The following is a 23,834-nucleotide window of genomic DNA, read 5'->3' on the forward strand; positions in this document are numbered from 1 at the left end:
TCTCTTCCCAGTTTACTTAATGATCCCAATAGGATTGTGGCGATTTAAAACTATTTTAATTGACAATTTATGTTTAACGTGATTCCCTACTCTCAATCCTTCAAACTTGACAACAGAATGGCTTTAAGACTTATTTCGTGATAACAAAAATATGAAATTGTTGTAATCTAGTTTCATCTCATTAACGATTCCGTGTAAATCACCAAACGTCTAGACTGGTACTCCAGTGAAATTATGAAAATGCTCCATCGGGGGCACCATTCTTTACCTGCAAGGACTCCATAGCAAATTTTCCAGTAAATGAAAAATCATAAAACTGCCTAAGCACGAAACAAAAGCAGAAATGCTGGAAGCATTCAGCAGATCAGGCAGCATCTGTGAGGAAATGATCTGATGAGGGGTCTTCAACCTAATACAGAGCTGTTTCTCTTTCCAAAGATGCTGCCCTGAATGCTTCCAGCATTTTGTTCATTTGTCTGAATTATTTTCCAGTTGAGGCTCTAGTGAGGTGTTGCTAAAAATTGGTGTTGAGGTTCTATATTAAATCAATTGGATGAGGGGAATAAGTGTAGTAATTTCAAGTTTGCAGATGATACAAAACTGGGTAGCTATATAGATTGTAAGGATTGCCTTAACACATGAAAATCTACCATTTTCTTTCACATGCTTCCACATTTATTATGCAGAATTTTGTACATTTTAATGAGATCACCTCTCATTCTTCTGAACTCTAGAGGCCAGGCTTGTCTACTTAATCTCTGATCATATAACAATCCCATCATCTCCCATCATTGCACTTCCTCCATTGAACTGTATATGTCTTTGGGCAGAGAGATCAATCTTGTACATAATATTCTCACGAGAACTGCATATAATTGGAGCAAGGCATCTCAATCTTTTTCCAGTTCAGGTTGATCCAAACATAGAAGAGGTAAATTTCAGTAACTGAGTGAAAGTAGCTGCTCTTAACATCAACGCAGCATTTGACCAAGTATGATATCAAGAAGCCCTTATAAAATGTTAAATGGTGATAACTGGGGAAGACCTTCTACTGTTTGGGGTCATACCTAGTGCAGAGAAAGATGTGTATAGCTGTTGGAAGTCAATCATCTCAGTCTCAAGACATCTTCACGGCAGTGGTCTTGTTTCAATCATTTTTAACTTTTTAATAAATGATCTTCCCCCTGAGGTTAGAATTGGGGATGTTCACTGATGATTGCAGTATTCAGTTCCATTCACAATTCCTTAAAAATGAAGCTGTCTAGGTCTGAATCCAGGAAGACCTGCTCCCTATGCTGGGAAATGAGCAGCTCCAGCAATAGAGAATCTAATTATCCTCCCTTAACATTCAATAATATTATCAAATCATCCTCCTCAACACTGGGTGGTTACTTTACACAGAGTAACACATCACCTGGTTCCCCAAAGCCTTTCCATTGCCTACAAAGCACAAGTAAGGATATTGATGGATGCATTTCACTTTCCCAAAGGATTGCAGTTCCAATAACATTGATAGACCAATCTACACTCCATTCTGTCCTAAGCATTGTGCCTGTGATGCACAAAATAAAGTGATACAAGGAACCTAAAAGTAATCACTTGAGGAACATGACAGGTTTAATAATTTTTTTAAGAAACTGTCAACACTTTAAATAACTGGAGACAAGGTTGATAAATCCTCAGAAACAGTCAAAACATTGCAGAACGGTTAGTTATAGCTTTTAAAAACTTTGTAGATTCAATATTTGTGCTTTTAGCTTAGAAAATTGGGAGATAAGGAACAGGAAAAGGAGCAGGGAAATTAAGTGGGAGATTAGGGTGAGCAATATGGAGGAAGTCACTTACAAAAGATACATGTATTTCAAAGGAAATGCCTTTTTAAAAATATTTATTAAATATCTATAGTACTATTATATATGCATTATTCCGTTTCAATAAAAATCAAAAGTAATTTATTTACAAATCATAAGTTTTACAGCATCAGCCAACCAATTTTTTTTAAACATGTTTTACATGATATTGTGTTTTGTATAATATACAACCACAATGTAATTGTTCTCACTACAATATTATGCATGTTTCAGTGACATCTCCTGGTGGACATATGCAATCCAAAACCAAAGTAGAAAATTTCATCTTCAACATTTCAACAAACAAGTCTTTTGGTTTCTTCCCCTCAAAAAATAGTGTGTCATATCCTTTTAGATCTTGGTTTCTGATTCATTCTAATTAGTACAAGTAACCAAATTGGTTTACAGATTTTTTTGGAAACATAGCACATGTAATTTCAAATTACATCAGAGCTACTTAACATCTTGCAAAATCAAAAAGAAAGTTTTTCTGCTTGAGTGCATCTATTTTCCTTTATGCTGATGGGGAAGGTACACTTACAATAATTCACAGGTGTAACAGATCATCCAGATGTTTGTTTGAAGACAAGTACAAGGCCCTGCAATACAGGAAAATCCATCAACATAACACTTTTTTAAAAATTGCATTTCAGCTAAATTATATTTAGCACTGAAAACAAAATGCTATTAACACTGCCCAATCTATTTTAGTTCAGAGAATACGATAGAAAAGTACAAAGGAAATAGGAGTAGGCCAAATGGCTCCTCAAGTCGGCTCTGCCATTCAATTATTTCATGGGTAACCCAATCTCTTACCTCAACTTTCTTGTCTGATCCCCTTAACCTTCCATTCTCTCATAGTTCTCAAATGTATCTGCCCCAGCACTCGGCAACCACAGCTCTTAAGAGGTGAACTTCAAAGATTTTAAAAAGTAGCCGACACCCCAAAACCGTGTCCCCAAGATCTGACCACCCAAATCTAATATTAATCTCTGCAGCCATAAAGAACAGGAGCAGGAGGAGGCCAATCAGCACCTCAGGCCTGTTCTGCCATTCATGGCTGATCCAATCTTGTCTCAACACCACTTTCCTCCACTCTCCTTGACTTCTTTGAGTCCAAATATCTGTCAATGTCCATGTTGAATGTATACAATGATACACCTCTACAACTTTCTGGGATAGAGAGAGAATTCCAAAGATATACTACTTTCAGAGAAGAAATTCCTCTCAAACTGTCTGAAAAGGCAACCCATTCTGAAATTATGCTCCCTAGTTCTAAGAGAATCTCATTTAGTGGAAAACATCCTCTCAGCATCCTCCTTGCCAACCTCCCTTAGAATTTTACATGCTTCAGCAAGATCACCTCTCATTGTTCTGAATACTGATGAATATAGGACCAACTGGCTAAACCCATCTTCATCCCAGGAATCAATTGAATGAATCTTCTCTGCAGTCTCCAATTCAAGTTTTTAAAAAAACTGCACCCAAAATCCTGCATAGTCTTGCCTACACACTGTAAAGTGGCATTAATTCCCTACTTTTACATCCCGTACTTATCTGCTTTTATACTCAATACCACTTGAAATAAAGACAAATATTCCAATAACTATTCTAGCTTCCGGACACCTAGATCCCTTTGTTCTGCAACTTGTGTAGAATGGGATAACCCATAACCTACAGAGGAAGCTACAATCTGAGGTATGCTCAAAATAAATATCAATGGCAAGCCCACTTTTGAAAGCATATCAGATGAAGGTGTTTATAACACGCCTTTGCAATTATATTTTTTTTAATTATTGAACTAAGGCTAGGTTTCTTTACCTTGGAGCAGAGGAGTCTAAGGGGAGATCTGATAGAGATATGAGGGGCATAGATAGGGTAGATAGTAGGAAACATTTCCCCATAAATTGAGAGAGTGTATACGTTTAGAGTAAGGGGCAAGATTTTTAAAGGGGAATCCAAGGAAGAACTTTTTCACAAAGGTGGCTGGAACTCAATGACCGAGTAGGTTGTGAAGACACTCTCTCAAGTGTCTGGACCAGCACTTGAATCACCAAAGCATAGAAGGTATTGAACACGTGCTGGTAAATGGGCTTAATGTAGATAGGTACTTGATAGCAGGCATGGACATGGTGGTCAAAAAGCCTGCTGCCATGCTGTACAACTCTGACTCTAAGTGAAAGAACAGAGCAAGTCATTCACCCCCAAGGCTACTCTACCATTTAAGCACTTGATGCACCTCATTTAGCAACTTTTGTTTCATATCTCTGATTATCACCAACTAATATCTCTATTAGTCTGATATTGATATTAGCCTTCAAAATGTCACCAACTCAATCTCCAGTACTTAGGGGGATAATTCCACTACTTTGGTGAAAACCCAGCTGCATTTAATTTTTGACAAACCATAGGAGGTGTTTACACAAAATCCTGCATAATTTAAACACAACTTCCCCTCCTTCATCAAATAAAACCTAATATTCCATTTATTTCTTTTTGATTACTTTTTGTACTATGCACTGTGTTTTAATGATTTGATTAAACGAACACCCAAATCCAAACAGGGCCCCAATGACACCACACTTGGAATAGGCTACAGATCTGTCCTCGCTCGTGAAAGGGGTATAGATAGGTCAGAACCAAAATTACTATAAAATAACAATAAATAAATCGTGCAAAAGAAGGAATAGTGAAGTAGTATTTAAGGGTTCTCATGGACTGGTCAGAAATCTGTTATCTGTTGATGAGGTAAATAAGAAAATTGATGAAGGCAGAATAAGGTAAGTAAGAAAATTGATAAAGGCAGGGTGGTCGACATGGTTAACAAGGATTTTGACAAAGTCCCACATGGTAGGTCAGTCCAGAGGTTTAGGGTGCATGGGATCCAAGGTGTGTTAGCAAACTGGATCCAAAATTGGCTTGGTGAAAGGAGACAGAGGGTAGTGGTCGAGCAGTGGTTTTCTGACTGGAGATCTGTAACCATTAATGTACCACAAGGATTGCTCCTGGGACCATTGCTGTTTGTCATATATGAATGACCTGAATGAGAATGTAGGTGGACTAATAAGTTTGCCGATTTCACAAAAAATTGGTGTAGTAGATAGTGAAGAAGGTTGTGAAAGCATACAGAGGGAGAGAGATCAGTTGGAAAGTTGGGCAGACTGACGGCAGATAGCATTCAGTATGAGGCAATGCATTTTGGGATGTCAAATACTAATAGGACACTTGCAGTAAAATTTATACTCCTCAGAAGAATGTGCCAGGTTGGTAATTCTTACCGTACAGCATATTATGGACTGACAAAAATTCTCAGCTACCCAAGGCTAAATATTAAGAATAGAGCAGAACATTACTGCAAATTATGATCAGCCTTTGCTTTGGACACAATGCATGAACTGAGACAACAGCACCACCTTGAATGTTGATTAACTTGCTCCTTATATTTTTTTTGGCAAAGTGCAAAAAAAGTGCAAGTAAAGATCACTCAAATGAAAAGAAACATCCATTGATCTGAAAAGAGCCGGTTTATCAGAGACAAAATTGTACTGATCTCAAACAACATATCCAGTAGTTTATGTACTAAACAGAAGCCTTTAAAAAAAACAACTCATTCTCTTGTAGAGTCCAAACAGAAACAATGTTCATCCTTAATATGCAAGCAAAATGTGTTATTAAATTCCTATCTGAATCAAACTAAACCTGCTATGGAAAGATAGTCAACTTTTAGGCTGCATGCCAGGTTAAATCAGCACAAACTTTTTAAAAAGGTATATATTTGATATAGATCATGATCAGACAACATAATTGTCTTACAATGTCATTTTCATGCTTTTGGCACTGTAATTCTTAAAGGTTCCTGAACGCCTACTAGCCTATCTTTTATTTAGTACAGCCTTGACTATATAAGTTAATAAGTACAGTATTTACAGACCAATGGAATTCAGTTTAACAATATCATCAAAACTTAATGTTATAGTTATTCTAACTAATAATTTATCACATAATGGTCTGGATTAGTGTTGCTGATAAAACAGAAAGATAGTAGCACCAAACATGCATTGTAATAAACTGACTATGTAGTGTGATGGAGGAGGATTAGAATATCTGTATCATGATCCATACATTCAGAGTTGCACAGCATCCTTTGTTACAAGAAAGAAAGAAATTTGGTATCTAAGATTCAGCCAAAAGGTCAAGATTATTTGACATTTTAAATTGAAATCCAAATTTGACTTCCTCTGCATAATTGCACACTTGGCAGCTTTTCAAAAAAAAAGACAAGGTTTAAAACACTTGACACACAAAAAAATTAATCTACTTTATTGAACATACCTTTCAAAGTCATTTAACTCTGATATAATTCCACTATACAGCTGAAACTTCCTGTGAATGGCTATCGCTGTGTCTTTGATTGCAGCTCTTTTCACGTTCACTTTACCTGCACACAGTTAAATTGGATTTTAGGACCAAAAGCTGCAAATAGGTTCGGCTACTTTGCTCTCCAGTTTTGCTTTATAACATCGATTCAGTAATAAACATCTGCATAATGGTGAAATTTTAAATAAAATATTATCCAAGCCCCCAAAAGGGGATCAATTTAAAGAAGGAAAACCTAAGATACTGCATATAAATTACTTCCACTTTTGCCATCTGTCCTCCAAGTTTATAATGTTTTCAATTATCACACGAAGATCTTTCATGAGCTCACCTTTGCATGTGAAGTAATGATGACTGATTATAGAAGTATGGGAGTGGACCAAGTACATTCCAGACAAATTAAGAACCAACATGCCCCGGATCGCTTGTGCTCTAATCTTCTGGGGCAACCTACCTTGCGGGAACCTGTCAATAGCCTTATCAAAGTCCATAAGGACCTCTCACTAACATAGGAGGAGGTCATTTGGCCCATTGGGTCCATGCTGGCTCCCAGGTGAGCAATCTCATTAACTCCATTCCTCATCTCATTTTCCTGTACCCTTGCAGCTTATTCTTGCTAACACACACCTATCATCTCCACTTTGATTCACTTGCAATTAACCCATACAAAGTGTAGTTCACAGCAGCAATTCGACCTACCAGCACATCCTTTGGGTGTGGGAAGAAACTGGAGGACAGAGGAAACCCAAGCAGTTACAGAGAGAATGTGCAAACTCTTCACAGAAAACACATGGGTCCCTGGATATGTGATGCATCAGCACTACCTGCAGCACTATCATGCCACCCCTTATAGTATTTGCCACCTAATAATATTTCTTAATCTAATAATAGTGTGGATTAAGGAATTAGTTAATATAGAAAATTCAACCATAACACAAGCAAGTTAGCTACTTTTATAAAAGAGGCTATTTTTCCTCAACAGATAGCCTAAATGCCCCTTCTCCAATGTACATTCTCTGTAATTTCTTTTGTATTTCTGCTTTAAAGAAAATGACAAAAGATGCAGACGAGAGGATAGTTATCCTTAGGCTTTACAACTGTTCAAATGACTTCTTCAGATAAAGTATGATTCTATCCTATGAAGTAATGAGCCAGATACTATTGTTGATCGACAATGAGAACTCGTTATTCTACAGGGTTAAAATTTGGTGAATTTTTGCTCGTGTTGTCTTCAATGATATTTAAAACTCACCTCTATTGAGTATGAGGAGGAAATGGAGAGCAGTTACCAATCCCACAATTCCTTGTATGGCTTCCGAATTGATGCATTCTACTAATTCATTTAAAAATGACCTAAAAAGATGTGAAATAGTTAAGATCAGCAGTGCTGCATTATACAACAATAATTGAAACCATTTTTTTTTAATTATACAGCCAGATTTTCAGACAAAAGGAGGTTTTTTAAACAGATGTTTATTTAACAGTTTACATTGCAATATCACTTCAGTCATGATTGGTATATTTCTGACAAGCTTTCCAAAGCATCAAGCACTTCATTTTATGCAGCCAAGAATCATGTAGCCAGTATGCCTCCTTGAAGTCTAGCATTATTGCTCATCCCAAATTGCTCAAGAAAGTAATGGTGAACCTGCTTGTACCCAAGTGAAGGTACTCTCAATGTTATCGAGCAGGGTTCTAGGATCCAGATTCCAGGGTCTAGACCCAGCAATGATGAAGAAACAACGATACATTTCCAAGCCAGGAATGTGCAGAGAACATGAAAGTGGTGGTATTCCCATGTTCCTTGTCCTTGTTAGTGCTTGAAACTGTGGCCTTGGAAGTTGCTATTACGATAGTCTTAGTGGGCAACTGCCATTATAGATCATTCAACACTGCTACCACTACCATTGCTGGTGGAAGGAAAGAATATTTGCTGGAGTACCAATCAAGCAGGCTGATTTGCTCTAGATGGTGTGCAGCTTCTTCTGTTATCCCATCTTACTCCTGACTTGTGTCTAAGGGATGCTGGCAAAATCATTAGTGCTGCTCCTTGCAGCTCCAGAGATCCACGTTTCATACTCACCTCAGGAACTGGCTGTGCAGAGTTCGTATGTTCTCTGTGACTGCATAGATTTCCACAGGGTGCTCCTGTTGCCTCCAGCAGTCCAAAGATGTGCTGGAAGATTAAAATCCCCCTTTGGGTAGGTTCATGGCAAAAAGAATCAAAAGGACATGTGTGTGAGAGAATAAATTGCAGGGGCACAGGGCATATCCTCCCAGGATACAGCATGCACCATTATAATCAGATAGAGGGTAGGAAAAGGCTTTGATAAGATGGAAAGGCTTTGGGTAGGAAAATCAGGTGAGTGTCAATTGCCACAGAACACTTAGCCTTTAATATAGTCATGTAACCAAAGTATTTATCTAGCTGATCCAATTAGTTCTCAGGTAAATAGTGATCCCCAGGTTGATGATGGAAGGGGGCTCACTATAGTAATACCATTAAATGTATAGAATGGGTGATTAGACTATGTCAAGCAATGACTTGTTAGAGACAGGTCATTGCCTGGCACTTCTGTGGTCTTTTGTCAGCCCACCTCTGAATGTTGTCCAGGCCCTGTTGAATGCAGGCATGGTGCTTCAATGCTGAGGAGCTGCAGATGGCACTGAACATTGCACAGTGAATATTCCCACTTCTGACATTGTCATAAGATCATCGAGGAAGCAACTGAAAAGCGATGAGTCCATTATAGTGCCCCTTGGAGCTCCTGCAAGTGTCCTCCAACAATCACAACCATGTTCCTTATGCAAGGTACAAATCCAGCCATCGAGTGCTTTACCCTTGATGCTCTTTTATTTAGGTTTAGCAAGACTCCACGATGCCACACTCAGACAAATGCTGCCTTGATGGCAAGGGCAGTCAATCTCACCTCACCTCTGGAATTCAACATATCAAACATTGGTCCATGTTTGAACCAAGGCTGCGATGAGACCTGGAGCCGAGTGGTCCTGGTGAAACCAAATTGGGACATGGGCGAACACATTACTGGAATATCGGTGCTGCCTAATAATACCGTCCAAGGACACCCCCAATCACTTTGCTGACGATCAAAGGTAGGCTGATAAGCCAGATTGAATTTGTTTTGCTTGTTATGAACAGGATACATCCTGGGCACTTTCCCATGTTGTTGCGTAGTTGTCAATGTCCCAGCTGTACAGGAACTGCTTGGCTAGAAGCACAGCTAGTTCTGGAGTGCAGGTCTCCAGTACTACAGTTGTGTCGTCAAATAGCTATTGCTGCAAGTCATCTTGGCTGTTGCTTGATTTTACGTGGAGTGAATGGAATTGCCTTAAAACTGGCTTCTGTGATGGTGAGGATCGCAGAAGGAAGATAGATTAACTCATCCACTCAGCCTCCTGGCTAAACAATCTTGCAAATGTTTCTGTCTCATCATTAGCACACGTTGTGTCCTGTTTTCATTAAGAATTGGGATGTTCCTGAAGCCTCCTCTTTTCATTAGTTGTTTAACCACCATTCACAACCAGATGTGGTAGGAGCGCAGAGCAATGATCTACTGGCTACAAGATGAAATTGAATTGCAGTGCATTTTAATCTTAACTGCATGCAGCTTCTCTTCGGCCAAGCCAGTTTACAGTTCCTGGCTATCTTGACAGAAAAGAAAAACCTTAAGGCTACAATGGAGTGGTGAGTGGAGGAGAAAACAGAATTTGGGAGATTTGCACTAGCATCAATATCAGTTTGAAAATTCAAATAGTTGCGTCTATGTTGGGATGCAAGAAGGAACAATAGTTATGAGAATATTGTCACTTTCTATGAATTCAACCCTTCCACTTGCCAGTTTTGGCAATGCCTGCCTAACAACAGCCTGCACGTTCTCCCCATTGATATCAGGGTATGCAGGTGCACCTTTGTTCCCTCATTAGCTCCCACTACTCCTGGTCAAATGCACCTAGCTCTGCAATAGAAAGTGTATGAGTTAGTATTCTGCAATGTATTTGGATGATATGGTCATCATAGTTGAATTTCTAAGTGCAAAGCTTTCAACGGGTTAGATGTCTGAGGGAGAAGTGAATATATAAATGTTCGGTAAGAGTCCAGATTGCTTCTATTTGCTTGTTGAATCTAACTTGAGCAGCGTGCAAGGCTACTGATACAATTAGTAGAAATTGGATTTGAAATGTAGCCTGTGACCTACTCATGATATTCATCTTGAGGCACCATATCCAGGTTCTCAGGCCTTGCATCCTGACATTCCACAACTAAAAATACCTATTCCCACTCTCTTCCAAGTGTGCAGCGAAGGGTGTTGCATTGGTGAAGGACCACTCTGCTTCCTCACACCTCCTTGACTATTTGTGTAGTGCCCAATCATCTTGGAGCCCATTCTGTCCAATTATGTGCCATCCTTTAATATTTCATTGATCAGATTCATTTCTTGCATCATTGCCAGCATCTATTCCAGCTGTAAATCACCTTTTCTATAGCATTCCTTTTGATATACCAGAGAAAGAGTCAAGGAGCACAAGGGCATTCTTTTTCTACTGGTGCAAGTCAACAGTTTTCAAAAACAAGAAAAAAAACAGTAATATTGCCCAGAGACTGAAAAACAAACACCTATTCACCAGTCGTCTATTAGTTTATTCTTACCTCATCACACTGGGGTACTTCAGCACAATTGACAGCAAGTAGCTTGAAAGTACTGGCAGATCAGCTGTGGCTTCTGGTGGAGTAAGGTCATCTGTGTCTGATTTCTGAATTTAAAAGCATACATCGAAGAATTAAATGCAAGAAGAAAGTTTTCTAACTTCATAGAAATTTCTAAGTAACCATGGCAGCTCTTATAACTACACATCCAGAATATCTTATTTTAACTAACTTGAAATATTTAAAATAATCAAAGACTCTTGCCTACAAAATATAAAACTATAAAAAATTTCTCACTTATTAATAAGCAGTCCTAATTGATCAATTTGTACTGGTCATTACATCACAAAATAGTCCATGCAGAATTCTCAACACATATTTTTAAAAACTCCAACTTAAACTATAAACATACAGAATTACAAAGGATAGGATATATTATTGCTGACTGGACTTTTATAAATGATACAAGAGTTGAGATCAATTTTATTCAAAATTGCAGACTTAGGTGGCATTTTCCATACATGTGTTATGGCCATTTGGGTTATGGAAATTTACCCTAGTAATTCACAAATCACTACTCAAAAACTTGAGCTGCGGAATAAAATTCTCTCTCATGGAATTTACATGACAAAAAAAGTAAATCTGTAGCAGCCCGGACCCGCAGAACTTGAATCGCCATCGACGGGCGCATGCGCGGGAGCACGACGTAGACTAACCACGGGGCGGACCTTCCGGCAGGGACCTCACGTCATGTCCGCCGGAGAGGCTCTCGGTTACTTTAGTGAGCGTGTGCGCTTTGTTTGAGTCAGTAAAAGCGTGCTCCAGTCTCCACATTCTTTTTCTTTTCGGCCGCGCGCTGCGTTCGGCTACATTTGGTGACCCCGACGCTCCCAGACAGCATCTGGAACCCGCGACATGAATCCTAACGACTCGCACAACGCAGTCTCGCTCAAGCTCCCAACTTTCTGGGCTGCTCAGCCCCACGTTTGGTTCGAGCAGGCTGAGGTCCAGTTCAGTTTCCGAGGCATTACAGCCAACGCCACGCGATATTACTACGTGGTCAGCGCGCTCGACCAAGACATGGCAGTCCAAATCATCGACTTCCTGCACATCCACCTACGGAGGACAGGTACATTAAGATCAAGGCACTCCTCCTCCACACTTCTGGACTCTCCCGCCGCGAACAAGCTGCGCGGCTTCTGGGCATGGACGGACTGGGCGACCGCAAGCCACCCGAGCTGATGGACGACATGCTGGCGCTCATGGGTGGCCATAAGCCCTGCCTCCTATTCAAGCAGCTGTTCCTCGAGCAACTGCCAGAGGACATTCGCCGCCTCCTCGCGGGTGAAGATTTCAGCGACCTGTGCAGCCTCGCGGCCAGGGTGAACATTTTGTGGCAGAATAAGCAGCGGGGAGCAGCTTCCATCTGTCTAACCACGACCGCGCAGCCTAAGGCCAAGACCCCACAACCGAAACCGCCGAGACCCACGGGGGACAAAGATGAGGGTTCGGACCAATGGTGTTTTTACCATCAGGGGTGGGGGTCAAACGCGCGCGGCTGCTGTCCACCATGTGCCTTCCCGGGAAACGCTGGGGCCGGCCGTCGCTAGTGGCTTTGATGGCTGGCCATCGCGACAGCCTCCTGTTCCTCTGGGACTGACTCTCCAGATGACGTTTCCTGGTGGACACCGGGGCCGAGATCAGCGTCCTTCCCCCCTCAAATATGGACACCTGTACCGCGGCCCCAGGCCCCGACCTCACCGCCGTGAACGGCACCACCATCCGGACGTACGGCTCCCATACCATCCCGCTGCGTTTCGGCCCCAGCTGTTTTACCTGGACCTTCGTGGTAGCAGCGGTGTCGCGGCCGTTACTAGGGGCAGATTTCCTATGGGCCAACCATTTTCTGGTTGACCTGAAAGGCCGGCGCTTGGTCTAAGCCAAGACTTTCCAAACCTTCTAGCTCGGGGAAGCCCAGTTCCCGGCCCTCCACCTGGACTCTATCACACTCTCAGGTGACGAGTTCACCAGGGTGCTGGCGGATTTTCCCTCCATCATCACCCCACAGTTCTCCACTACCGGTCCCAAGCATGGCGTACAGCACCACATTCCCACGCAAGGACCACTGCTGCATGCCCGGGCCCTTAGGCTTCTGCCCAACGAGCTCCACCTCACCAAGGAGGAGTTCCGGAAAATGGAGGAGATGGGGATCATCCGCCGCTCAGGCAGCCCTTGGGCATTGCCGCTGCACACGGTGCCCAAGTCTGCAGGAGGTTGGAGGCCCTGCAGGGACTACAGGAGACTCAACGACACCACAACCGCTGACAGATACCCAGTGCCTCACATCCAGGACTTCATGGCCAACCTCCACGGGGTGTCCATTTTTTCAAAAATTGACCTGATCTGGGGTTATCATCAGATCCCCATGCACCCCGACGATTTGCCCAAGACAGCCCTCATCACCCCTTTCGGGCTGTTTGAATTCCTAAGGATGCCCTTCGGCCTCAAGAACGCCGCTCAGACTTTCCAGAGGCTAATGGACTCGGTTGGGCGAGGCCTGGGTTTCGTCTTCATCTACCTAGACGACATCCTGGTCGTCAGCAAGTCACGCAAAGAGCATGTGGCACATTTGCGCCAGCTCTGCCAGTGCCTGAGCGACCACGGACTGGCAATCAACCCGGCGAAGTGCCAGTTCGGGCTGACGGAAATCGACTTCTTGGGCCACAGGGTCAACCAGCATGGAGCTGCCCCTCTGCCGGACAAGGTTCAGGCCCTCCGCCAGTTTCCCAAACCCAGCACGGTCAAGGGCCTGCAAGAGTTCGTGGGGATGGTGAATTTCTACCACTGGTTCGTACTGGCGGCAGCGCACATCATGAGACCCGTTCGGTCTCATGGCCGGCAAGGCCAAGGAGGTGGAATGGGACGTGGAGTCCATGGAAGCTTTCAAGCAGACCAAAGAGGCGTTGGCGAAGGCGGCCCTCCTAATACACCCGAGAGTCGATGTACCCACAGTGCTCACAGTCGACGCTTCTGACACGGCGGTCGGCGGAGTCCTGGAGCATATCGTCGAGGGCCAGTGGCGACTGCTCGCCTTTTTCAGCCAACACCTGCGACCACCGGAGGTGAAGTACAGCGCTTTCGACAGGGAGTTGCTAGCGCTCTACCTAGCCATCTGGCACTTTGGTATTTCCTCGAAGGGAGGGATTTCACCACATATACAGACCACAAGCCCCTCACCTTCGCCCTCGCAAAGGTATCGGACCCATGGTCGGCCCGGCAGCAGAGGCACCTCTTGCTTATCTTGGAGTTCACGACCGACATCCGCCACATCGCGGGGAAGAACAACGTGGTCGCCGACACGCTGTCTCGTCCCCACATCCACTCAGTGACTACCTCAGCCCAGGGGTCGACTACACGGCGCTGGCGCAAGCACAGCAAGCGGACACTGAGATCCCGGCCTATCGCACCGCCATTTCAGGACTCCAGTTGGAGAACATCCCCGTCAGCCCAACAGCAGTTTGGCTTCTGTGCGACACGTCGACTGGCAGACCTTGGCCCGTGATACCAGCAGCATGGAGGCGGCAGGTGTTCGACACGCTACACGGCCTGGCCCACCCGTCCATCCATCAAATTGGTATCAGACAAATTCATCTGGCACGGTCTGCGCAAGCAGGTCAGACACTGGGCCAGGACCTGCGTACACTGCCAGACTGCCAAAGTCCAGCGGCATGTGAAGGCTCCCCTCCAACAGTTCCAACCGATGCTTGGCAGGTTTCAGCACATCCACGTGGACATCATCGGCCCCCTGCCCGTCTCCCGGGGCGCCATGTATATCTTCACCACGGTCGACAGGTTCACCAGATGGCCAGAGGCTGTGCCGCTAGTGGATACGTCCACTGAGTCCTGCGCCAGGATGCTCATCGCAAACTGGATCGCCAGGTTCGGACTTCCAGCGGACATCACCTCAGACAGAGGGGCACAGTTCACGTCAGGGTTGTGGACAGCACTAGCACAGCTCCTGGGCACCTGGATACACCACACCACACCACGGCGTACCACCCACAGGCCAACGGCTTGGTCAAGCGTTTCCACAGGCACCTCAAGTCAGCCCTGATGGCGCGCCTCAGAGGGCCCAACTGGACAGATGAGCTTCCTTGGGTTCTACTGGGCATCCGCACGGCCCCCAAGGAGGACCTGGGCACCTCCTCGGCAGAGTTGGTTTATGGCAGCCCCCTGATGGTCCCGGGCGAGTTCGTACCGGAGGCCCAAGGTCCAGCAGGGACATCGGCGGAAGTGCTGACGAAGCTGCGGGACAAGGTGGGGAGCCTGGCACCGGTTCCAACCTCCAGACATGGCACTACACCATCTTTTGTTCCTAGGGATCTCAGGGACTGTGAGTACGTTTTCATTCGCAGGGGCATGCACAAGTCACCTCTGCAGAGGCCGTACAAAGGACCCTTCAAGGTGATCCGGCACAATGGATCTACGTGTGTCATGGAGGTGGGTGGCCGCGAGGAGACCTTCACAGTGGACTGCCTCAAACCGGCGTATTTGGACCGGGCAGCCTGTGAAGGTGCCCTCACCGCGCCGGCAGGGCAGGCCACCCAAGAGGGACACACAGATTGGGGATCCCATGCCCCTGATGGGCAATTCTGGGGGGGGGGGGTGGTGGTGGTGGGGAGAGTGTGCTGTAGCAGCCCGGACCCACAGAACTCGAACTGCCATCAGCGGCCGCAGGCTCATACACAGTAGCGTGACGTAGACTAACCACGGGGCAGGCCTTCTGGCAGGGACCTCACGTCACGTCCGCCAGAGAGGCTCTCGGTTACATTAGCGAGCACGCGCGCTTTGAGTCAGTAAAAGCGCACTCCAGTCTCCGCGTTCTTTTTCTTTTCTGCAGCGCACTGCGTTCGGCTACAAATCAACAATTCTTTTTTAAAAATCACATTTCTTGATGCATACTCAGATGAGGCAGCTTCACATTACAGAAAATTGTGAAATGTACTCTTTTGCAGGAACACAATCCTCTCGTAATGCAGGGTTGCCTTAGTTAGTTTTGGCATATTAAAAATAATGACTTCTTTAGGCAGTCCCTCGATATCGAGGATAAATTGCTTCCAGTCCAGTTTTATGGGTTCTGATGTGACTTGGGAAGCCAATGTGGAAGCCAATGTGGAAACCACAGACTCTTCCACAGATGGAACCGAGATGCATGATGGGATGTATGTGTGGGTGTTTTGTGTTCCTTCCACTGCTTACGCTCCTGATGCATGTGCTCAAGGTTCTCAATACCTGAAATCCACCATAACCAATAGCTACAAAGAGGCTCTTGGCTTCTCTGCCAAGAAGAACCAGGATTGGATTGATGAGAATGACCAGGTCAAGGAGCTAATTAACCACAGAAGCAAGGTGTTCTTGGGTTGCAAGCTCCACCATTCCTCAAGAGAAAAGAAACACTCTACAGGCAGAGGTCCAGTAGAAGTCCCATGATCTAAAGAACATATGGTTAATAGAAGTAGCATAGGAGACTCAGTAACTGACTGACAGCTGGGATTCTTCAGCACTGTCAAGGCCATCTATGGCCTAAACACCCAAGACCCCAGCCCATTGAGATCCAAGAACAGAGATGAACTTATCAAGGACTGTGAGACAGTCAACATCTGTAGACAGGAAGACCTCCTTAATTAAGACAGTTCTTAAGTACCCTTGATTCCATTCCATAGCAGCCCATTCAGTCCCACCTTGCCACCACTCCTGACTGACAAGTCACCAAAAAGCCCATATCCCAACTAAAACAAAATTACCAAGACCTTGGGGGAAGACTAGTACTGATGAAGTTTTAAGAATCAGAGGTGAAGAATTTCAGTGACAAATGCACAATCTCATCATCTACATCTGGGAAGAGGATGATGTTCTAGGTACCACAGAGAAGCCATAATAATGGCCACCTTCAAGAAAGAAGGTAGGTTTGCGATAACTACAGAAGGTTCTCGATGCTTTGGGAACCAGCATAAATTCAAGAATTTTCCATCTTCAGCAGTCCCTCGCGATCGAGGATGACTTGCTTCCAGTCCAGTTTTATGAGTCCTCCTCAGCCGTTTTCTCCCAGTTACTAAAGAACTGCTCCCTACATGTAGCATCACTACATAATTGTGTCTGTTTCCACCAACACCCCTGGCAGCACGTTCCAGGCTCCCTAAAGAACTGTTCTATGATAATAAATAAAGAACAGCTTGGTACACAACATCTTTGTTTATGATGGAAATTAGGAATATCCTTATAAAATGGTAACAATCAAAATGGGCCAAGAGGCCTGTTGACTCATGGTAATTCATCACTCCATTTACCTAACACAATAAAATCTAGGTAACACCACTCAAAGTGATCAATGAGCACGGCACTTGTCTGCAATTACAACAGAACATTTTTAAATAGATTACAATATACAAAATGTTTTTCCTGGCAATAAGGTACAGGAGGTAGTGTTTCTAATATACTGTATGTAAATACTGCTTTGTACAAAGAAAAATAAGAAAGATCACGGAAAATGCATACTTGTAGTCACTTCGGTTTATACAGATACATTGTTACAATTAATTTTCTTAAAGACCAATGTCCTTGAGCAGTTTTCTTTCATTAGAATATTCTCATCCTGCTGGCAGAGTTACAGAGGCATGAAATACTGGAATGTCTCCTGCTGAGAAAGGGGTATTGAAATGAATGAAGCAGTGCAAATATTGGGATCTGGATCATGGATATTATAAGCTGTACTGTAATTCAAATTATAAACAAGCATCAGTAGGAAGTTTGCCTATATCAACACTCCAGTTAATGAAACCGTAAGCCAATCTGAAATACAAACAAAATACTAGAATAATGGTACGAATACAGAATTTCCCTATTTCAGGTAACCCATCCTCCATGTTCCTTTTCCTCTGTAAACAGTCTACCCAGGGTCTCCATCCCTTTGTTCACCTTTTCCATCCCCTCATTACCTGTACTCTTCAACCTCTCTCACTCAGCTCCCTCTGCCACATACCTACCTACCAGAGTTTAGAACACAGAACACAGCAACAGGCCCTTTGGCCCACTATGTCTATGCTAAATAAAACTATTCCAATCTGTCTGCACATGATCCATATCCCTCTATTCCTTTCATGTTCATAATTCAGTCTAAATACCTCTTAAACACCATAATTGTGTCCGTTTCCACCAACACCCCTGGCAGCACGTTCCAGGTACCTACCAATCTGTGTAAAATAAAACTTGCCTCACACATCTCCCTTAACCTTTCTCCCCTCACCTTAAAGCAACACCCTCTAGTGTTTGCAAGTGAATCCTTGAGTTCCTCATCAGCAGACCTCAATCAGTATGGATCAGTAACAATATCTCCTCCTCACTGATCATCAACACAGGTGCACCTCAAGGCTGCATATTTAGTCCCCTGCTCTACTCTTTATACCCATGACTGCGTGGCTGAGCACAGCTCCAATACCATCTATAAATTTATCGACAACACCACTGTTGTTAGCTGAATCACGGGAGGTAATCAGTCAGAGTGCAGGAGTGAGGTAAAACATTTGGTTGAGTGGTTCCATAATAACAACCTCATGTTTAACATCGACAAGATCAAGGAGCTAATTGTTGACTTCAGAAAGGGGAAGTCGGAAGACCACGTACCAGTTCTCATTGGTAGGTGAGAGGTGGAGAGAGCAAGCAGCTTCAAATTCCTGGGCATTAACATCTCAGATGACCTGTCCTGGGCCCAGCTCATTGATGCAATCACAAAGGCGGCAGTTTAGCACCTCTGCTTTCTTCTAAGCTTCAGGAGATTTGGCAAGTCACCAAATATTCTAACTTCTACAGATGCACTGTTGAAAGCATCCCAACTGATTGCATTACAGCCTGGCACGGCAATTCCAATGGAAGGGAATGCAAGAGGCTGCAGTGAATTGTGGACACAGCCCGGTCCATCACGGCCACAACTCCCACCACCACCTACAGGAGATGCTGTCCTAAGATCGGCAGCAATGTTCAAGAAGTTGATAAGTTCAAGAAGGAAGTTTCTTCTCCCTTGGTTTACCTTTCCTATCCCCTCCCCTATCTGGTTCCATCTGCCCATCATCTCTCCCTTACCTGGTTCCACCTATCATCTACCAGCCCTGCCTCGACCCTCCCCGCTCCCCTCCTCATCTGGTCTCATCTGCCAAAAATTTTCTTTTTCTGATGTTTCCACTTATCACCTACCAGCCTCTGTCTCAACACTCCTCCCTCCCTCACCCCATAATCCCTTCTCATCATCTGGTTCCACCCATCACCTACCAGCCTGTCTCACACCTCCCTCTCACATCTATACATTGACCATCTTCCTGATACAGGGTTTCGACCCAAAATATCAACAATCCCTCTACCTCCACAGATGCTGTCCCTCACTGTTCTCTCACTGCTGAGTTCTACCAGCAGTTTATTTTTTATTAGAAATACTCAGCAGCTCAGGCAACACCTGTGGTGAGAGAAGCAGGTTAATGACTTTTCATCAGAACAACTTAAATCTGGTGGAAAGATGTCATGATTTCTCTTAATGAAGTTCCCCCAATGGATTGGGGCACCAAAGTGGGCCAAAGGTACACATAGCTGGAAGGCACCCAGTACAAAGGCCCAATTAGAACAGCATCAGATGAAGGTCGGGTGAAATGGAGCCATTTTGGTAATGTAAGAAAGGTCTATCAGCTCTTATACTGTTGTATGTATTTTTACTTTTACAGAATACAGGATTAATGGGGATACCTAACCTTTAAAGCTAATTTCATCATACCAAGGCATCTTAAATCATTGTCTTTAATTCAAAATTTCTCTGGCAAATAATCAACATCTACTAGTGCAGATATTTCCTCATGTTTTTTGAAATACTTTTTAAATTTATAACTGTATGGATTTAGTGCATGACGTTGTATAAGTGATGGCAATTACAAATGAAACTCAGGAATTTAGTCAAAAAGAAACCAGTGGCAGTCCCTCAAGATCGAGGATGACTTGCTTCCACTCCAGCTTTGTTGGTTCTCAGATGGCTAATGAATTAAATGTGGAAACCAGAAACTCTTCTACAGATGGAGCAGGTGGGTGAGTAGTTTGTGAGGTGGAGTCCACTCAAGAATAATGTTGCAAGTGGCAGAAATTGAATAATGGGTAGAAGAGTAGACTGGAAAAAGTACAAATCCTAATTGGTGGACATAGAAAAGGGGATTTTAATTGTGTACACAAAACTACAAGTTAAATAAAAATAATACATCATGTGTTACAATAGATGCAAATTTGATCAAACAACCAACTCATCAACTCATTGCTCTTAAATAATAGAGTACTGCAAAATAGATCCTGACAAATTTGACCTGGGTAAAAAGGAATCTGAGGCAAGAATAACAGTAATTGAACATTGAGAAGGCTTTTAAGAGATGATGATTCAGGTACATTCTAGGTACATTTCCACAAAGGAAAAGGGCAGAGCAATTAAAGCCAGGGGTATCTTGATGATCAAAGAAATAGAATAGAATAAAGCAGACAAAAAATTGGCACATGACAGATGACAACACATGGGAATTAAGCTGATTATATAAAGTTCAGAACATTGTGTAGTTGAAGGTAGAAATTGCTGAGGTAATAACCACAGTCTTTCAAAGATCTATAGATATGAGAATCATAGCATCCAATTATGGCCTTCAAAAGAGAGCTGAATAAGTACTTGCAAGGAAAAACTTTGGAGAGATATGTGGAAAGAGGAGGAGAGTGGAACTCTTGCACAAGTTGCCATGGAATCCCCAGGCTTAATGGCCTCAATCCATGCTGTAACCTTTCTGCGATTCAAACAGTACAATTTAGTTAAGAAAGATGTTATGAACAGAATCTAGATGCAAAGTGTAATAACTAAATATGTAGGTATGGCAAATGTAGGTGACAGTAGTCATTTCTGTTTCAATTAATGTTACTGTGCGATTTCTGATTACCCACTTACTAACTTATGGATAAGCATTTTGTTTTGAGTGGTTTTTTTGGCAATGTTGTTTTGAGTTCAAGCAACAGAGTCAGGAACTGAAAAAGCAAAAAAAAATTGTAGATGGAGGCAATAAAATAAAAACAGAAAATTCTGCAAATTTTCATTTAACAGCAATGAAATCAATCTTCAAGCTCACCTTTTTTATAGCATGAACAGTTTCTGCCAGCATTGCAGCCAGAAGTGTTGAGAGTATCTCTTGATGGACTGCTTCATGGACACCATGCCAGTTCTCAACAGTGCTGAGGAATTCTCCAAGAACCGACTGAATAGACGTCAGAATCTTTTACAAAAAAAATGTCACATTTCTATTATCCAAGCAGACATTCAAACTCTTCAAAATATAGGTCATAATACACTGGTACAATTAATCACACTTTATTTTGCTCCAACTTTGATCCAACTGTCCCATGTTGTTTATATAATTTTTTAATTATTCTCTGTAGTTTTTCATTATATTTTAATTATCTAAGTGCATGGACCCCAAGTATTTTTACAAACCTCCTGATGCTATTAGGAATGGAGTTCCATTATTACGACTCTGATGATACTTTTCCCAAGTCAAGTTGGTAGTCCCTAGAAAGGGAAATTGCAGGTGGCATTCCTTTGCAACAGGCGTTGTTGCCCTTATAAATGGTAGAGATCACAGATATGAGAAACTGTTTCCCATTTCTCAAATAATCTCTAAGGATTATGTGTTTTATAATTTAAGACACCCAAAAATACAGTGTTCAAAGTTTAACGTACAAGACATTGTTTAGATTATTATTTTTGAACTGTAAGTGTAATATAGCTTAGGAAGAACTGATGACTTTGGATATGTGAACGTTAACATTGGAATGTTTTCTTATCTCAAATCTAGTTCAGCTGCAGTCGATAATATATCATTGCACATGATAAGCAGCATTAGTTAAAGCTTGGCTATTCTGCAAGTAAGAACTGGCATTTTTCAGAAGCTGAAGGCTTCACTGGCGACAATTTTTCTGCTGCAGTACTATTGAAGTTACCTACAGAGTTTTATGCTGGAAAAATACTGCTTGGGAAAACCAGAATCTTGTCAAACAACAATTTTTCCAATGGCATTAGGTACTCAAAATACACACTAAAATGCTCTACTCTGGGTTAAACAGATTTTCAACTGCACAGCACTGATTCATTTTGGCACTGTCTAGACAAATTTCTATCCAATGACTTATTCCATTTTTATGAAGCTAACTTTGATTATAATAATAATCATCATCATCACCTTCTCACTATACACATACATGTGCCTGAAATATCCTTCCTCCATTTCCTGTCAACTTTCCACATCATGTCTTTTAATAGTTGTATTAAGCTTTATTGGTTGGATCAATCTAAACATCTCTATTAACCTAACTCAAAGAGATTTCAGCTTATGCAACCCACTTCACTCAATTCATTCTTTTATTGAGCATTTAGGCGTATCTTGAGATGGACATCGTGTAAGGCACCATCAATGCAAGACTATTATTCCCCTATTGTCTTCATAATTACATTGCTATGAACGACAATGTCAGAAGTTTGTAAATTTAAATTTACTACTTACACTAGTGAAGAAACAAGTTGAGGATTTACAGAGAATTACAATATATTATCAACCTTTACATTTTATGTCACTAAATAAATAATACGAATAAAATAGATTTTAAATTTATACCTGCAGAGCTTCTGCCTGGTTCTTTTTTGAACTACGAGCCAGGGTTTCCAAAATTTTGTGGAATACTTTCTGGATAATGTTAAGTATTTTAGTATTTTCATTGGTGCTGTCGATGTCCTGAGATAGGCAGTCCACTGCAATCTCTTTCAGAATGGATATCACTATCGGTAAACTGAAGATTCCTTTTTCTGAAATAATGGATCAGAAGTAGGAAGGTGCAAACAATTCACAATCACAATTTGACATAGAACAGCTATTTGGGAATATAATTCAAAATCATGGTCAGCTGGAGAAACTGATATAGACACTGAAATACAAAAGCCTACATCGTAGTAAATTTTAATTAAAGTAAATTTTTCAAGTTATTCAAATCTGTTTTAATAGTTTATAAATGTCTATTAGACAATTAAAACCCATTCAAAAGCTTTGACAGTGGCAAGCTTTCACTATATCTCACTTGCATGAAATGAAATATGCAGTCAGTTTCAACTTTCAAAGAACCAATTCTTGAAGTAATTCACTGTGTGAAAAATAGTGTTTTTGTTTCTTTTTTTAGTCATCTTGTAGAAACTATAACATAGGTCAAAACCTAAAAATAAATGTAATCAAATACATTACATTAAATGTTTAAAAATAAGTAACTTCCCCTTTAGATCAAATCGTGCTTATCTGCAGCCAATAGTTCTGCCAGATATCAACAAACATCTAAAGCAACTTGGATGCTGATTGAAATGCAGAAGTCCAAGATAAACTGCCGGCTAGATGGTCACACTATCTGACCTTCTGTCCAGTGACTTAACACACCAAGTCTAGCAATGTAGCAGTGACATGCTGAAGAGAAGGATCTGATGCAGTTTGCTTCCAGCCCCTCAGCTGCACATCAAAGAGAATTGCATACAAACAGCAACTTCATGCATTTGAGTGTGGTTTCTAACCCAGTGGAAAACTGTGTTACTCCACTCTATTTTAAAGTTTTTAATTATTTAGCATTGTAATAAAGTTTAATTAAAGTAAATTTTTCAAGTTATTCAAATGTTTTAATAGTTCATAAATGTCTATTAGACAATTAAAACCCATTCAAAAGCCTTGACAGTGGCAAGTTCTCATTGCCCTACTCCCGACTGGGAGGCCGAGAACAATTGGACCTACACATCTAAACCAGTTTTCTACAGGTGTGAGGAAAGGAGAAAGGGGACAGACTCCAGTTGGCAGAGT

The 23,834-nt window shown here is 42.2% G+C and overlaps 1 protein-coding gene across 3 annotated transcripts in view; it reads right to left on the reverse strand.

The window, feature by feature from the left end:
• Positions 1 to 1,791: 1,791 nt before the first annotated feature.
• ncapg2 (non-SMC condensin II complex, subunit G2) overlaps positions 1,792 to 23,834 on the reverse strand; it is a 70,827-nt gene continuing 48,784 nt past the window's right edge. For all 3 annotated transcript variants that reach the window (XM_052016341.1, XM_052016342.1, XM_052016340.1), the window contains exons 23-28: positions 22,620 to 22,807; positions 21,081 to 21,224; positions 10,897 to 11,000; positions 7,480 to 7,580; positions 6,183 to 6,288; positions 1,792 to 2,449 (exon numbers count right to left, since the gene is read on the reverse strand). In XM_052016341.1, coding sequence (XP_051872301.1) covers positions 2,398 to 2,449; positions 6,183 to 6,288; positions 7,480 to 7,580; positions 10,897 to 11,000; positions 21,081 to 21,224; positions 22,620 to 22,807 — 695 coding nt within the window. In that variant the 3' untranslated portion in view covers positions 1,792 to 2,397. The remainder of the gene's footprint in view (positions 2,450 to 6,182; positions 6,289 to 7,479; positions 7,581 to 10,896; positions 11,001 to 21,080; positions 21,225 to 22,619; positions 22,808 to 23,834) is intronic.

Source organism: Pristis pectinata, chromosome 5 (assembly GCF_009764475.1).
Source record: "Pristis pectinata isolate sPriPec2 chromosome 5, sPriPec2.1.pri, whole genome shotgun sequence".
NCBI lineage: Eukaryota > Metazoa > Chordata > Chondrichthyes > Rhinopristiformes > Pristidae > Pristis > Pristis pectinata.